Source organism: Heterocephalus glaber, unplaced genomic scaffold, assembly GCF_053883595.1.
Source record: "Heterocephalus glaber isolate CG9 unplaced genomic scaffold, H.glaber_assembly_v1.0 deba00001479, whole genome shotgun sequence".
Lineage (NCBI taxonomy): Eukaryota > Metazoa > Chordata > Mammalia > Rodentia > Bathyergidae > Heterocephalus > Heterocephalus glaber.
Window position 1 is genome coordinate 8,808,762 of NW_028258316.1, and position 16,457 is coordinate 8,825,218.

General features: G+C 50.8%; 1 protein-coding gene across 5 annotated transcripts in view; it reads right to left on the reverse strand.

Annotated features, from left to right (window-relative positions):
• The window catches only part of Mvb12b (multivesicular body subunit 12B), a 169,782-nt gene that overhangs the window by 16,810 nt on the left and 136,515 nt on the right, over nucleotides 1-16,457 (reverse strand). For 2 of the 5 annotated variants that reach the window (XM_087183187.1, XM_087183189.1), the window contains exons 8-9: nucleotides 3,929-3,984; nucleotides 1,149-1,208 (exon numbers count right to left, since the gene is read on the reverse strand). The exons of the other annotated variants lie outside the window; for them this stretch is intronic. In XM_087183187.1, the coding sequence (XP_087039313.1) occupies nucleotides 1,149-1,208; nucleotides 3,929-3,984 (116 nt within the window). The remainder of the gene's footprint in view (nucleotides 1-1,148; nucleotides 1,209-3,928; nucleotides 3,985-16,457) is intronic. 5 annotated transcript variants of the gene reach the window in all.

The following is a 16,457-nucleotide window of genomic DNA, read 5'->3' on the forward strand; positions in this document are numbered from 1 at the left end:
CCTACTAGGCAGCTGGCATGAACTTGGTTTCTTTAAGAAGCCAGGGCCAGACCTCACTTTCCCACCTGCAGCTGGAGCAGGCCACCCTGCAAGGCCTTCCCCACACGGCCTCCAGGCTCTAGGGTACAGGGACCTGTGCAGAGGTGACATTCACAGGCAGGTGACCTCAGCACCATCCACAGCTACCTTGCTTTCAACAAGGGCAAATATGAAAGTCTGTGCACTTAAACTTCTAAGGTAGGAGCCAGACATTTCCCCCACTAAGTTCCAAGGGAAAAAATCCCAGAAACTATAGATGGCAATCAGGTTGGTTTCTGTGATTTACTGAAAATCAAAGACAAAGGGGGAGTTTTTTGTCTTATTTTTGCTATGACAGCTTTAGAAATTTGTTGTACTACATTGATTCAATTTTCCTTGATTTCAGCCATCTTTCAATAATGCAACCTGCTTCTGCTAGCTGGGTACATAAGAGAAAACCCCAAGGAACTGAGAATATTGAAATGGTTCTACTGTTTCCATCTTTGAGACAAACGTTCCTCTCTGAGGAGAGCTGGCTGCGGCACGTGACTGCTTAACAACCTTCCATACCTAAAAGACGACTCGAGCTCTAACGCTGTCTTAGGAAGACGCAGACGTGCCTGGCAGATCTGACCTCCAGTTTGATTTCATCATCTTAACCTTGTGTCCTCAGAGTTCTCCTGGATATCTGTTTTATAGAGACATGTCCAAGCTCCCACAAACCAGGCTGCCAAGTGGGTTCTAACTCATCAAGCTGGGACAAGGTGCCCTGACCCTTCCTCTAAGTCAGACCCAAACCTCTGAGAGGTGTGACCACTTCCCTCAAGGCCCTCCTGATGGCCAATCATAAAACCTTGTGCCTGTCCCCAACTTCCACCCTTGCTGAACCAAACCATTTAAAAAAAATGAATAGAACTGATTGCTCCGTGTGCCACCTAAAACCTTCAGACTTAGGGAAGACAAGATGTTGGTTGGATTCGACAGGAAGTAATACATGCGTTAAAAGTGAGGGTTTTTTAAGAAATAAATTTGAGTGAAGGTTCCCCCCTGCCCCAGAGAAGGGCAACCCTATCTGCTGGTTCTGGACAGCAGATCTTGACCACCTGCCACCACTCTGGCAGCTCACTTACCTCCTTCTCAATTTCTGCTAGAGATTTGATGGTAATTCCCAAGAGATCAAAGGGCTGCATCTGGAAATACAACCAAGTCACCCTTTTTAATGGCCAGAAAAATCCTCTTTCATATTTGCTTGTATGCATGGCGAGAGTGAAATCTCCAACCACCCCGTGGGGCCAGCATTTCTCCACCCACTTCCACAGGAAGCTGACACTGTGACTCTGCAGCATTGGCCAGGGCACAGGGAGGAGTGACAGAGAGCATGGTGGCCTCTGGGGGATCGAGCCCTTGTACTGTGGGCCACCATCAGTCATGTCTGCGGCACCTAGGAGGGTGGTGGCTTCCCAGACAACAGTCACTGTGGCTGGTCAACTTCACCTCTTCCCCCTGCTGCCACAGGCAAGGTTTTCTCCTTCTTGCTGGAACTGTGGGATGGAAGGTGAAGGGTGTCACCAGGGGCCACACTGACCACTGTGTCTACAGGGTGTCGAAGGAGTTCCGGGAGCCTGTGGGGTCCAGGGAAGGAGCTGAGGGAACTCCGGGTCTTTGAAGCACCGGGTGAATGAAGCAATTGCCCACCAGTTGCCATTTGTGAAGCCGAGGTAGTAAGAAGCAACACTGCGTTTTAATGGGGGGCCTGGCTCCCTCCTTCCTCCCCCGCTTCCTCCTTCCCGGCCTTTACTTTTGCAGTACTGGAGATCAAACCCAGGGGCTTTACATCAAGCTATAATTGTTTTGTATTTGAGACAGGTTGTTGCCAAATCGCTAAACTACCCAGGCTAGGCTTGAACTTGCAATCCTCTTGTCTCAGTCTCCCAGAGTGCTTGGATTAGAAGCATGTACCACCATGTCTAGCTTCTAATGGGAGTTTCTATAATTGCATGAATATGAGGACCTTTCTTTGCAAATGCTGCCTTTTCAACAAGAGAGCATAAAAAGCCAAATATACAGGCAGTGCGAGTTGGCTGGAGGCCCGTGTGGCTGGGCTGAAACAGAGGAGCCTGGCTGTGAGGCCCTGGTCCGAGTCCCTTCTGGGCACACTAGTTTCACATTTCCAAAAGGGCGAGGGGCCCAGCCTTTTGGGTCTGGGTCAGCAGCTGGCAGTATGGGATGAGCAGATGGAACCTGAGAGGTGGTTCTACCTCTCAGCAGCAGCCTAGGGGTGAGCATGGAGCTAGCGCCTGTACTAGATTTCCTGCATGATCGGAGCACAAAGCCAGCTGGAGTGCAAGGACCTGGATTCAAAACTGGGATCCTTGTGATGCAGCTGCAGGTTAAACCACTATAGCATTTCCCCCGCTGTTAGCCTGTTACAAAGCTGTCTGGGTGGGCCCTCTGGCGGGGGCAGGCTGCTGGGACTTTAGGAGAGAAGAGCTGGGAAGGGCTCGAGCTGGGCTTGGCCTGAGTCTGCGGCCTCCAGCACTTGCTGAGTCGGCAGCAGCACATTTGCAAGGGCAATCTTGGGACAGGGTCACCAAATTAGACACTGCGCTCCCAGGGCTGCTCTGCCAGTAGCCACAAAACAGTTTGGCTCTCTTCGTGCGGCCAGCCCGAGGGGCGGGAGCATGGGGCCGCCTGCCCGCGCTGCCCGGATCCAGCAGAGGGCCAGCTGTTGCATCATTAGGCTCTAACTACTCCACTAAACTTTCCCAACTGGAGCTGGGGAGCAGGGCAGAGCTGCCTCGCCCAGGGAGCCAGCGGGAGAGGCGCCAGCATCTCCATGGCAACGCGGCCAAGTGGAGTCTGTGGAAGTTACTCAAGCTCCGGCATGTCACGTCAGGAGCATTTTTCAAGATTAAGCTGCTTACCAGAAGGGTTCAGAGGAGGCCTATTATATTTCATGAAAATGGAAACTACAGAGCAGGTCAAATCATGAGCAGGGTGGTTTTAAACTGGGTCCAAGAAAAACACTGAAGGGGTCTTTAGCTGGTGCCCAAACTGAGGCCTTCATGTTGAGTAGTAACTCAAAGCAGTCTTCTGCAGAAAGGATAAAATGCCCGAAACAAATTTTCTGAGCTGGTGTGGGCCAGGCCTGTGTACCTAGGGAGGGCCATTGCTGTCCTAGGGCGCAGGCTCTGTCTGAGAGGTGTCCCCAGCAGGGCACTTGGGGCCTGCAGCCCGGCACAGGGCCTTGTGCATGGCAGGTGGCTCTCAAGTTCTGGATCCCGGCTTCCAGTCCAGGCCGGCTCATTCAGTCCTCTGTACTCAAGGTGCTCAGGGCTTGGCCTGGAGCTTGGGGTGCTCCAGTGTACGGTGGAGTCAGTGAGGCCAGAGACCTGCAGCCAGGGGCGCCCTGCACACCCAATCCTCTGAGCCACAGCAGAGGACACAGCAATGCACCAGGAAAATGCGACAGCCTCCTTGCTGCAGGAAACTGTCACTGTTAAATAAAAACGAACAAAAATGACTAAGCTGAACTTGAGAAACAGCCTTCACAAGCAGTGAAGTGCAATTTACTGTCATGGTGGAAATGAAAGTTTCGGCAGCCTATGAACCTGTCTACCAGTTCCTCTCACTCCCCACTAGCCCTCACTGCTCTTTGCTTCCACTTCTCAAGCACCTACTAGGTGCAGGTATCAGCTGAAGGGGCCTAGAGATGAGCACGACACCCCCTTAGCTCGCAGGAGTCAGAGTCACCAGGCTGTGGGATTCATGTCTCAGGAGGAGAGAGGCAAAAATGACTCCCCTGGGGCAGGCAGTGCAAGGCGCCCACAATAGTCTGCATGCATGGAAACAGTGGCAGAGGGACTTTAGGCTGGGGGTGGCAGAAGGGGCGATCATGCAGAAAACTTACACTTTCTGGAACACATGAAAACTTCTCTGAAATCATAAAAGGCACACCATCCATTGCTGCAAAAGGAGAAAGGAGAGAAAATGGAGCTGAAGACATTATCAGTGTCCCATACTGTAAGACATCAACACAGAGAGTATGAGTGGGTCCCTGGCTGGAGCCGAGTGACACCCAGAGCCAGTAGTGGGAGCTACGGGGTGACAGCAGGTGTGCCTTGTCTCTAGGGACCACAACCTAATGGAGACAGATGCCTCGATGTCCCCCACACCAGGCAGGTGTGCCTCTGGGACTAGGGAAGAACTGGTTTAGAAAACCTCGGGCCCCACCCATGAGTCTGGCCCCAGGCTGGAAGTGGTGGGAGCCCCACAGGGCTGACAGCCGGAAGGAAGGAGAGGACACAGAGCCAGGAGGAGTGGGGCCACGCCCTGGGAGGAGGTGGGAGCAGCAGACAGCTGAGCTGAGCAGAGCCTCCCGCCTGGGTTGAAGGGGAGGGAAGAGGAGTCCTGGAGCCAGGCTGCCTGGGTCTGAGTCCCAGCTGGGATTTCAGACAAGCAGCTGAAGCCCTTGCACAGGAAGATGGTGCTGTGTGTCAAGGAGTGCAGGGTGCAGTGCATGCCCAGCCCCACGGGTGGAGACAGGGAGGCACACACGGTCACTGTCACTGACTGTCACAGTCCCAGGGCCTGAGTCCTATGAATCTGCTTGATTGTAACAGGATGCAGGGGAAGGGTATGGATTGGGTACCTGGTGAAGATGGAAATCAGGGGTCCCAGAGGTTTCTTTTCTGTAGTTCCCCCCTCTTCCCCCATTTAAACTGTCTCCAGGTTGTCACTGTCAAAGGAGAAAACTGTGACCAGGGGCGCACCTCCGTGAGCACTTTCCCTCTGCTAATCACAGTGTCAGAGGAGGACTCTGCGGTCACTGAGGTGCTGGAGACCTTGCCACAGGGGAGGATCAGGCCACAGGATGTGACACAGGGCCCACACAGTGTGACCTCTGGCAGCCCAGTGGGGTGCTGAGAAAGACTAGGTTCTCCATTAGGACTGTGCAGACCTAAACTCAGCCTCATGGCCCCTTGTGGGAGACCAGCAGGTCTGAGGCTGGGGTGCGGGCCTCACTCTGAGGTTTTGTGCTAAGCTGTGGCTTTAGGAAGGAAAGGGGTGAGGGCCTAGCAGCCTTGGGGAGTGGGTTCCCTGGAAAATGACAACCTGCTTTCCCTAGAACTGGGACTTCTTAGGCCTCTAAGTGCTAGGCAATCTTTCAATTCTAGGGCAGAAGAGCAGCAGAGGCAGGAAGGAGGAAAGCAGGAGGGGAGAAGAGAAAGGAGTTCACATCCTTTTAGGTCAGCAAAGCTAAGCTAGAGGGCTGATTTTAAGCTATGCTCACCAAGGACTCTGCGGCCCCTTCTATGGGTGGAGCCCCTTTAGGCCATCTTGGGGAGCAAGGGGATCTCTGGGCCGTGGCCAGCCCCAGTGTGAGCATTTCAGTGTCTGCATCGGGTCCACTTTCCATGCTAAGAAGGGCTCTAAGGTAATTTCTTCACAGAGAAACTTCTTGAGCTGCTAATGGCGAGAAGACCGGACGTGATCACTATGGGAATCTCTGATGGGCTAGGAGGAAGGGAGGGGCATTCCCACCACTGTCTGAGAAGAAAGAGGCAGTGCGAGGGTGGCCCCAGCATGCTGCGGCTGACACACTCCTGCCTGGGCCAGCAGCAGAGGGGAATGGAACTGGCTGGACCCTAGCCTGGGTGTAAGGAGCTGTCGGGTAAAGCGCCAGAACTGGAGCCCTGGGTACATACATGACCACTCTATCCCAGAGCTCGTGACCGAAGGGCGGGCAGTCCTGTGCCCCTCACCTTCTTTCAATAAAGGGATTTACAAGGAACTCACAGGAGAGAAAGCCGGGAGGATCAGGACTCTCACTGACATGGGAGGCTCTGAGGAGAAGTGAGTCACCAAGAGGCGCAGTCAGCTTTGCTAGTAAAGCAGGTGACCTGCTGACCAAACTTCATTTATTTAAAAATTCTAGCACATCAAAGCTTACGGCAGGCTGAAAGCACGTGAGTTTTAGCAGAGCATTTTGACAAAATTTCTCATGTTATCCATGTAGACAAGATGGGTAAATGTGGCTGGAATACATTAAGGTTCGGAGGCTCTCTAACTGGGCTCTGGAGATGTGGATTAATAGGCTCATGCTAACTCCGAATGACCTCTCTGAAGGGCACCCAGGGCATCAGCTACCTAAACAAAGACGCACACAGGATGCTTTCTGGACTCCTGCTGGCAGGGAGCCTACGAGGACAGTCTAAATGCTGGGTCACAGTGAAATCCGATCACAGTCTCGAAACACTGGGACCCTGGGCTACGTGAATGGATAGGGTCCACAGAGGTCAAAGTGAAGTCCTGCAGTTGAGGTCCAGAATCCAACTGTGTTGGGCAGAATGGGAGAGACGTGGAATAACAGAAGGAAAAAGGAATAAAAGGCTTGGTTGTAAGTCGGTAAGGCAGTTTGATTACTTAAAAGGGGCGTGTGTGCCATCAGAAAGCACACGGTGCCTCGGTCCTGGTGCCAGGACTCACAGGGCCTTCCGGGAGCCGTGAAGGAGGCCCGGGTGGTGAGGGGACCGGAAGCCCGAGCCCACGAGGAAAAGGAGAAGCAGCCACCAGGAAGGTGCCAGCCTGGCCACTGCTGCTCACTGTGCCTGTGCCCCTAGAGCCCAGAGAAGTGTCCATGCGGTGGAAAGTGCAGCCAGATAGGGCTCCGTCAGGTAAGATTTGCCAGCTGTCACGGAAGAGGGGTAGACAGATCACCCTTGGTTCAGGGGCAGAACTCTTCCTCGGGGAAGGGGCATGGGCAGGGGGAATAATCCACATCTCCAGGGCCACTGGTCAGGTCCAGGCAGATGGGCCCTGCTTGGGCAGCCAGTGCAGGATCTCATCTGCGGGACCGCTAAATCCCCCTCTAATTCCCTAACATCTATTTCTGCTCTTTATCTGGGCAGCCTTTCCATATTTAAAAATGTCCAGAGGTTTGCCAAACATAATTCTTAAAATCAATGGCACATATTTTTCACGTGCTCCCGGAGATTGTGCATAAATCATCTTCGCCCTGGCTTCTCATGGGGAGCATTCACCTCCTTCCTTTCTTTCTCCCTGGTCGGAGCTGGCTTTTCTTCACTGCTCGAGAGCCGAGCCCCTGTGATCACAGCTCTTGCTCTACCAGCCAGTCTTTCACTGACCCTGCTCAGCGTGACAACTGCTCGAGGATCTTGGTGACAGGGAGCCAGGTCCATTGTGTACAAGGTCACCCTGGCCTGCCCGGCCAATCAGCAGGGCTTGGGAGGAGTCCTTGTCTTGCTGAACAGGCCCTGTGGTCCCCAGGGTGATATTGCAAAGATTCCTCCAAGCCTAGGAAGTAAAAGAAAGCCTGGCCTACCAAAGAGAAAAAAGAAAGAAAACCCACATTTGTTGCCCACATACCAGGTCATGAACCCGTAGCAAGTGACTGAACCTTAACATTACAATTTGCCGGTAATATGCAAAAACGGAGGCTTGCAGGAATTACACCGCTGGGATGGAGCCAGGATTCAAACCCAGAGCCTGGCTAGTGCTGAGGCTGTGGGCTGTGGTGGGGAGGGCATTTGGCAGATCTGTTTTCATTCCAACTCAGCAAGCCCAGGCCACCTCAGTTCTCTGAGCCCTCACTGTCCTATCTGTAAAATGGGGACAATACTGCAGCTCGCTCTGAGGCTGTCACCAGGGTGAAAAAACACAGGATTAGAAGCAGAGGTGAAGTGCCCAGCATGTAGGGGTGGCTGCCTGGCCAACTGGGTGTCAATGACCAAAAGCCATGTACTGCAGTTTCTGTCAGTACCAGCCAGTATTTTCTTTTTCTTCCTTTTTTTAAAAAATTTTAAATTTTTGGTGGCAGTTTTAACAAAACGCTGATCCACAGCACAGAGCAACATCCAGAGAAGAGAGCAAGGATGTGCCGCAGGCTCTGTAGCGCAATTAGCATTCTCCTAAACAAACGAGCTTCAACAGAGCTGTAATTAAGCAGGCCTGTAATTAAGTATATGCCCTTTATCATAACGATCATGCTTAAAAATGGCACGATGCATGGAACTCTGTTATTAATGCTGTAATCCCAAACTGAAGTGCGAGTACATGGAAATCAGCGTGTCAGGCCTGTCACTGGAGTGTTTGTAAAATACATTAAAGAAAAAACCCCAGAAAACAATGAGCTCATTCAACTGTTCTTTTTACAATCAGGCACTACAAGTCAAGAGGATTGTGAATGCTTATGGATTCGGCACCTTTAAACAAATAAAGCTCTAATCTGCTACTATATTAAACTCACTCCCTACTTTAAAGAAGGAAAAGGGGGAGGTGGTAATTTTTTTCTTTTTGCCAGGTGACCTGAATACCTGTCTTTGCTGTTCTTAGGGAAGCAAGTCCGATTTGCATGCTGTATTTGTTTGGACATAAAATTGGATTCCTGCTCGCACAGATAGCTCTGCCATGAATCTGTAGGAACTGCGCTGGGCTACGGGATGGGATCGAAGCTCCCGCCCCTCCCTTCCTGTGGGAACTATAATTTTACCTGCCAAGGCAGTCCCCTGAGCTGGCCCTTGACTGTCCTTGTTACACACACCCGCAGGCTCCTCAGGCTCCGCACAAACCCACCAGTTCCCAGTTCCCAAGGGCTTTGGACCTAGGGCTACCCTACTGGCCCATTGACTACGTCTGCTGATGTCTTAACACAGACAGGATATACTCCCATCAATACATGGATTTAATTTCAACATGTTTGATTTAAAAAAGTCATATAAATCAGGTGGTAAAAATGTAAAAATTTAAAAGCCTCCATTACCAGCATCTCAATTGTCATCTGCTTACACTCATGGGGTGGTGTTAAGTGAACCCGAGTCACAGTACCTTGAAAGTACATGGGGACGATGGTGAACCACATGGCTTGTTGGCAGGCAGTCATTTTCTGAATAAAATTAAATGCAGCTGGAATAGTAGGAGGTCTTTAATTCCGTGTACCTGCTCTGGGCTCGGAGCTGTAAATAACCAGCAACCCCAACCCTTTCTTCTGCCCTTTCTTGTAGTATTTGTAGCATTTTGAAAGTCCTTTACAATTTGTGATGGGGAAAATGCCAACAACTCAAGATCTCGAGGCCATTTCTCACAACTCATTTGCAAACCAAAACACGGAGGCCGCTCTGTGCTTTCCTGGTGATTTCACTTTGGGGATATTCCTGGGAAGATATTTGTAGACGCCTCCAGAGCTGTCTGCCCGGTGACATTCCAATTGAGTTTACACAAGGCCAACAACTTCCTTCTAGATCCCCGAAGTAATTTGTTTTGCCACATTATTCATAAGCCAAAAGGAGTGATTTATCAGCCATGGGCAGAGCCTCTGGAGCCCCACGCGTGAGAGGCAGCATCGTGGGGAGGGAGGCGAGCGGGCACAGTGTCAGAGACGCGTGCCAAGCCAGGCACAGCTGTCTGTGAGCTGTGTGGCCTTGGACAAGTTGCTTAACCTGAGTCAGATTTGCATCTGCCACGTGCGGATAATCATGCCCATTCTCTGGCACCTCTGGCACCGGGAGAGGAACGAGATGCCGAATGTGAAAGGGCTGAGCAGAGCCCGCCCTATAGCAGCCCCTTGAAAGTGATCTTCCTACTCCAAGCAGCTGACTGTTGCTTCCGGGCACTGCCTGGATCAAGCCTGCCTCTGACTAGTGTGCAACGCAGGGCAAGCGTGAGCTCTCTGAGCCTTTCTTTCCTCAAGGGCAGGAGAAAGGAGACAGGAATGCCTGGATTGCTAGGAAGTTTCAGTGAGACAAAAACAAAGTTCTAGGTACAAACCCAGTGCTGATAACTGTTAGGCATTATTATTATTATTATTATTATTATTATTATTACTATTCCTGCTGTTCAGAGGAAAATGTGCTTCCGTGGTAAACTCTGCATTCCATGAAATCCTGAGTGCAGCCATAGTATATCATGTACTGTAAACCATGCGCTTTGACTCCTGATCCAAGGGCTTCTCGAGTCACCAAAGCAGTACATGCCAAGGAATGACTCACGGGGTCCCTGGTCATGGGCCTCCCCGGTGCCCATCATCTCCACAGTTAGCGTCAGGCTAAATCTGGGCTGTCTGGTGTCCCCTGGGCAAGAGCTCCCAAAACACAGTGAAGAAAACTGCTTCTGAGCACTCAGGAAGTTAATGAAAGAAAAGTGTCTCCACCCTACAAATGAACATTCTCTGAAGTTCTGTTTGGTACCGGCAATCTGAGTCACACACCCAAACGCCCCCAGCCCCAACTGCTACCCAGAATGCCCAGTAGTCACTGTTCTCTTAAATCACGGGCACCTCATTTCTCCACACTCCTGTACTCTGAGCCCTCTGAGCTCCTCCTCAGAACAAGCCCCCCTGCAGACAGCTGGGGCAGAAGTGGGAGGAAGGGGGGCAGGAGACCACATGCCACACCCAGCAAAATCTAGAAACAGCCGTTACTAGTCAGCTTTTTGTCACTGTGGCCAAATACCTCACATATACAACTAGAGGAGGAGAAGTTTATTTTGGCTCACAGTTTCAGAGGTTTTAGTCCATGGTCAGCTGGCTCCAAGGCAGAAATATCATGAAGGAAGGGTGTGGAGGAGGAACCCTGCTCACCTCACGGCAGCCAGGAAGTAGAGACGTAGACAGAGACAGAGACAGCCAGAGAAAGGGGCGGGGACAACATGTAACCTTCAAAGCCGGGTATCGGCCCTGCCTCCTAGTAAGCCCATTCAGCTATGGACTGAATGTCATGGTCAGTGCTACCACGATCATGATCTCTAGGCCCCACCTCTGATCACTGCCGCATTGGGATCAAGCCCTCAATACAGGAGTCTTTGGTGGTGGTGGGGGGCACTTTGTATTTAAACCATAACATATGCCAACCAGAACATCCTTAATCCTCCAGAGAAAAGCTTGTCTAGCGTGTGCAAGGCCCTGGGTTTAATCTGTACTGCCAAAGAAAAAAGGTTTTAAACTTCATAAATATTTAATGGCTGGGGAAGAGTCCAACTGCATTTTGCTCAAGGTAATGCTAAATTCAACCCTGGAACACTTTTACTAGAGTAAACAAAGTGCCTTGGTGCTCCTGGGGCAGTGTTCACCACCCCTGCTTCCTCGGGGGACAAACACAGAAGCCCTGGTGAGCTCAAGACCAACCACAGAGCCTTTGTACATACAGAATAAACAGCAACTGGAAGGGCCAGCAAGGACTGCATCCTCAGGTAAGGCACCTGGTCTACGATAAGCAGTTCAACTGTGTCACTGTGTTATGAAGGCAAAGGCTTGGTGGCCATGGGACAGGCTGCCCACCATTGAAATCACAGATGACTGCCCACCTCCAGGGTGGGGACCTTGGCAGAGAAGATGCGCTTTTTTCCGTGGCTCCTTTTCACCCTCTTGAAACCAAAACATATATTTTTAGGTTGTGTTTTTCAGTAGCTCGATACAAGAATATATTCCGTAAGGAAAACATTCCCATGGGACAGCTTAAATGAAAGCACCTTAGACCCAGAGCCCCTGACCTTGGACCCTCCTCGAGGCCAGCCCTGTCACCATCTGGGCACAGTCCCTGCGACCCCAGCCCAGTTTCTATGCATTTACATACATGCTTGCCTGTGTACTGAAATACTGAATCATGCTTTGTGATTTTAATACAAATAGCATTGCAGCATAACCCTTTTGCAGTTTGTTTTTTACTTCACTATCAGAGAGCTTTCTGTGTTGGTACCTGTAGCTCTTTCTCAGTCTCTTTAACAGCTTCATAGAAATAGGGGACAAAACCAAGGGTCAATGCCTCAGGAGCCTTGAGTGTCACGCCACATGGCCCGAGGGTCATCGTGAGGCTCCTGACAAGTCACTGGAGGGTTTGTGGGCTGGAGAGAGAGACAGTGAGACTTCCGTTTGAGAAGCTACCTTCTTTTCCCTTGAGGATGGATCAGAGGGAGTGGGGCTGGAGTCCTGCTGGTAACTCAGGTGAGGATGCAGGTGGCCAGGACAAGGACCGAGGCAGTGGGGATGGAGGAAAGGGCTGAGATGCTGTTTGGGTTGCAGAGGGGCCAGAAGGAACAAGAGTGACTCTGGGATTCTGGCTTCACCAACTGGGAGAGGGGGATGTCGGGGACTGGGGTGGGGTGTGAGTGGGGAGCAGCAGGGCAAGTATGTGCTGGGTCTGGGGGGCTTGAGACATGCCAGGGAAGAAATAGGTCCACACGGGCTACCGTGTCATGACCCAGAGAGCAAGACTGACTGGGAAGGACAGGCCGAGGGCGACACAGGAGTCGGACCCGTGGGGACAGTAGGGATGGGGTGAGTCTGGGATCACCAGCATGGTGACAACTGAGGCCATGAGAGGTGGCAGAGCCTGAAGGAAAACACAGTGAGAGGAGAGGCAGGCCCAGGACAAAGTGGAGGGAAGCTAACATTCAATGCTGAAGTTGAAGAAGAGAAGTTGTCAAAAATAATGAGAAGCTGGGGATTTAGCTCAGTGGTTCCGCTGCCTGCCTCACAAGCATGAGGTCCAGAGTTCGATCCCCGGTACCAAAAAAAATAATAATAATGAGAAGACAGGAATGAGGACTCAGTATGAACTTGGTTTTAATATGTAGATGTAGACAGTTGTGTGTTTACATAGATAGGTGTGCACATGCACGCACTATACCTTTACATGTACACAATCACACACATTTCTCTCTGCAAAGGCCCTAGAAACAGTCACACCCGATACACAGTGAGTCACACTTGGAACCCAGACTTCAGTCCCAGCATCTGCCACAGAAACGTGTTCTTTGGAGAAATGGCTGCTGATTCAGGGCTGGCAGGGAAAGAAAAGCCAGGAACGTCTTCCAGTGCCAGACAGTAAAGATGTCCTTAAAGAATCACAGGAGGAGGAGGTAGGAGCCAGCCTGAAGGAGCTCCCCCCCAGCTAAATACGGAACAATTTGAGCATCCAAATAATTGATGATGATAATGAATAAGAAGTTGTTAGTCCACGGCAATAAAAATAAATAAATAAATAAGCTGGGGATGAGGGAAAGCTCCACCTTACAATCAAATACCAACCAATACATGTGGAGGAGATGACAGGCTAAGTAATAAGACTCAACGGATTATGAAATTGGTGGTGAAAGTTAAATGAGGAACAAGCTATGCATATGGTCCTAAAGTATTTTCCACAAAGTACATATTAATTATGGAAGGAAAGATAGTAACTTTACAGTGAAGAAACTCTCCTCCTCCACTAGGCGAGCCAAGCTAACCACCAATCCCGGGTCAAGCAGCAGCATGACGGTCTCAGGAATGGCACAGCAGCAGCTACAACACATAACATGAACCTCACCACCAAGAAAGAGCACGGCAGGCCACACCGACGACGGTCAACGAGATACTGCAAGATACTGAGGTGTAAAAGAGAAACAGCTCCTGCACACCCTACTCATGACAGTCCCAGATAAGGTGAAGGGACATTAAAAATTAAACTTCTCTCAGTCAATATGATTTTCCACTAGAGCCAGTGGGATGGAATGTGAGTGTGTGCATGTGTGGGGTGGGCATGCAGTGTGTTCCTGCCAGCCACCCTCTGCCACGCCTGTGGATGTGACCACCCCAGACCATACAGTCAGGTTGGGCTGGCCGGAACAGAATGGCCACCTGCTGACCCACAAAACCAAGAGGAATTACAAATATTGGCTGTTTCAAGCCCTAAGTCTTAGGCCAATTGGTTAGGTAGCAAAAAACGGATGAACGGAGGGTCTGGATCTTTGTGAGGAGGTCCAGATGGATTTACAGTGGTGGCTCAGTTCACAAACTTAAATTCTTTCCATGATCCAGGGCGCAGAACTTAAATTTGAATCATGGAAAGAATTAAGTTCGTGAACCGAGGTACCACTGTCTATCCAGACACTGCAGTCTTCTTTGTGTCTTTCTATACTTACTGAGCCTTTCTATGGGGCTGAGCATCCTAGAGGCGATGCAAGGACCCACAAGGAGAAGGCATGTAAAAGGAATGTCCAATGTGTTAGCTAGGATTATCATCACCACGGGATGGGGTACGAGGCGAGGGAAGACTTTCTTGACCAGCTGTTGGAAGGACTGTGATCAAGGTGCTCCCGCCCCAGCCCCCACCAACTGGGAGGCCACTGTGCATTGACAGCTGTGTGATGCTTGTGTCTCCAGCTCCTAGCACAGAGCCCAGCATATAATATGCATCTGCAAATAACTGTTGAGTAAACAATGATGAGAAAAGGCCTGGCCCAGCAGTCAGGGGCCCAAGTGCTGGGTCAATTGTCTTAGGATCTCCAGTTTTAAGTAAAAGGGCTGGGCTAGCTAGACATGGTGGCGCGTACCTGTGATTCTAGCACACTAGGAGGCTGAGGCAGAAGGACTGCAAGTTTAAGCCTGGCCTAGGCAACTTAGTGAGACCCTGTCACAAAATAAAAAGGTCTGGGGATGTATCTCAGTACAAAGGCCCTAGGTCCAATGCTTACTAACACACACACACACACACACACACACACACACACACACACACACCCCACATAAGTTTGGGCTGGATCAGTGGCTGTCATCCTGGTGCTCATCTGGTAAGTTTTAAAAGACTGCTTCACCTGCTGGTGTCATTTAGCTGAGATTCTGATGTAAGTGGTCTGAGGGGTGGGCTCTGGGCCTGGCATTGTTTCAAAGCTCCTGGGAAATTCTATGCACCTAGATTTGAGAAGTCCTGGCTGGATGAGGTCTAAGACCCACCTCTGGTATTGTCAGTCTCACCACGGCGAAGGTCGCCATGAGGATTACGCAAGGATTGGTGCCTGGAGAACCTGCTTACCAGAGGATGCAATTTACGAAGTCCACAAAGCTGTCCATTTTGAGATTTCTGTAATCCTCATCCAGATCCCTTTCCAGAGGCTTCTCAGAAGTATGGTACAAAGAGACTGGCAGGGCCTGGGTCAGGCGCCTCCCTCTCTACCCTGAGACCAGTGGTTGGAAAAGATGGTGTCATAGACCCTCCCAGGCTCCGAGGCTGGTGTCATCCCCCCTGCTCTGGAGCACAGGCATCAGGAAGGGTCTGCCCAGGGGAGAAGAGGGGCCCAGGGCACCCACAGACATTCTCACCTAAACCGTGATGTCTCCGAGAGGGGTCTCCATCCTGCTCTACCAAGAAGGGGCAAGAATTCAGAAGGGAAGGGACTTGCCAGGGCTTCTGCTCCCCGCTAAGGTGCACAGGGTGATGTCCAAAAGCCAGTGTGGCTCTGACGAGCAGATCCCAGTCTCGCTTTGTACTCAAGCTACCCCCATACTCAGCTCCATACACCTTAGGATCTAGGCCCCTAGGACTGGGCCCCAGCCTCCCAGTCCCCATTTTCCACTGAGTCACACATTCTGGGTGCCATACGTCCCTCTCCCTGCCAGAGGTTCCACCACACAGCCCATTGTTACCTCCCTGCTCATGGCCCCTGAAAGCAGTGGAAAAGGTGTCCCTCCTGGACACCTCCCGAGCTGCCACTTATTGGACTCCCTGGGCAGTGCTCAAACCATCTTCCCAGTGTTCTCATCAGGAGGACCATGAAGGAGCCCGCCCCTGGCACTGTGGGAACTCAGGACAGCCAGTGCACAGAGAGAGCCCTAAAATCTGCAGAACAGCAGAAAGCTGTTTTGCAATGGCAATTACTTAGGACCCCATGACAAAGGGGCAATCCGATGTCTTTTTTACCTGATTTGCGGTTTCATCATTCATTTATCTGTCCAAGGACTTTAGCAATAAGAGGGTAGACCTGAATACTGCACAAACAGGACTGGAATTGTCTCATAAATTTTAGTTAACATTTGAAAAAAGACTGTCGACAAATTGAAAAGTAAAAGTTTCAAATGTGCCATTTCGGTACTGCAACACAGAGATCTTCTGACTCCAACAATGGGTTGAGCTCCCCAGGACTGTGGCTCTGTCCCACACTCGGAGAGCATGAAGGATGAAAGTTTCAAGGCTGAGGCCAAGTCCTAGGCTGAAGGTGAGCCCTTGAGGCGTGGCCACTGACGGAGAAGCTGTCTGAGAGGATGACCCAGGATTCCTGCTCTCTTCAGCCCCTGAGACATTCAAAAGGCCAGTCATAGCTGAGCATGGTGGTGCATGCCTGTAATCGCAGCACTATGGAAGGCTGAGCAGGAGGACTGCAAGTTCAAGGCCAACCCAGGCAATTTAGGAAGACCTTATCTCAAGTTAGAAAGGGGCTGGGATGTAGCGCAGTGTGAAAGCCCTGGATTTAATCCCCAGAGCTGAAGAAAAAAAGAAAGAAAGAAAAAGAAAGAAAGAAAGAAAGAGAGAGAGAGAAAGAGAAAAAGAAAGAGAGAAAGAGAGAGAAAGAGAGAGAGAAAGAAGAAGAGAGAAAGAGAGAGAGAAAGAGAGAGAGAAAGAAAGAAAGAAAGAAAGGAAGGAAGAAAGAGAGAAAGGACGGACCTGCTGGAG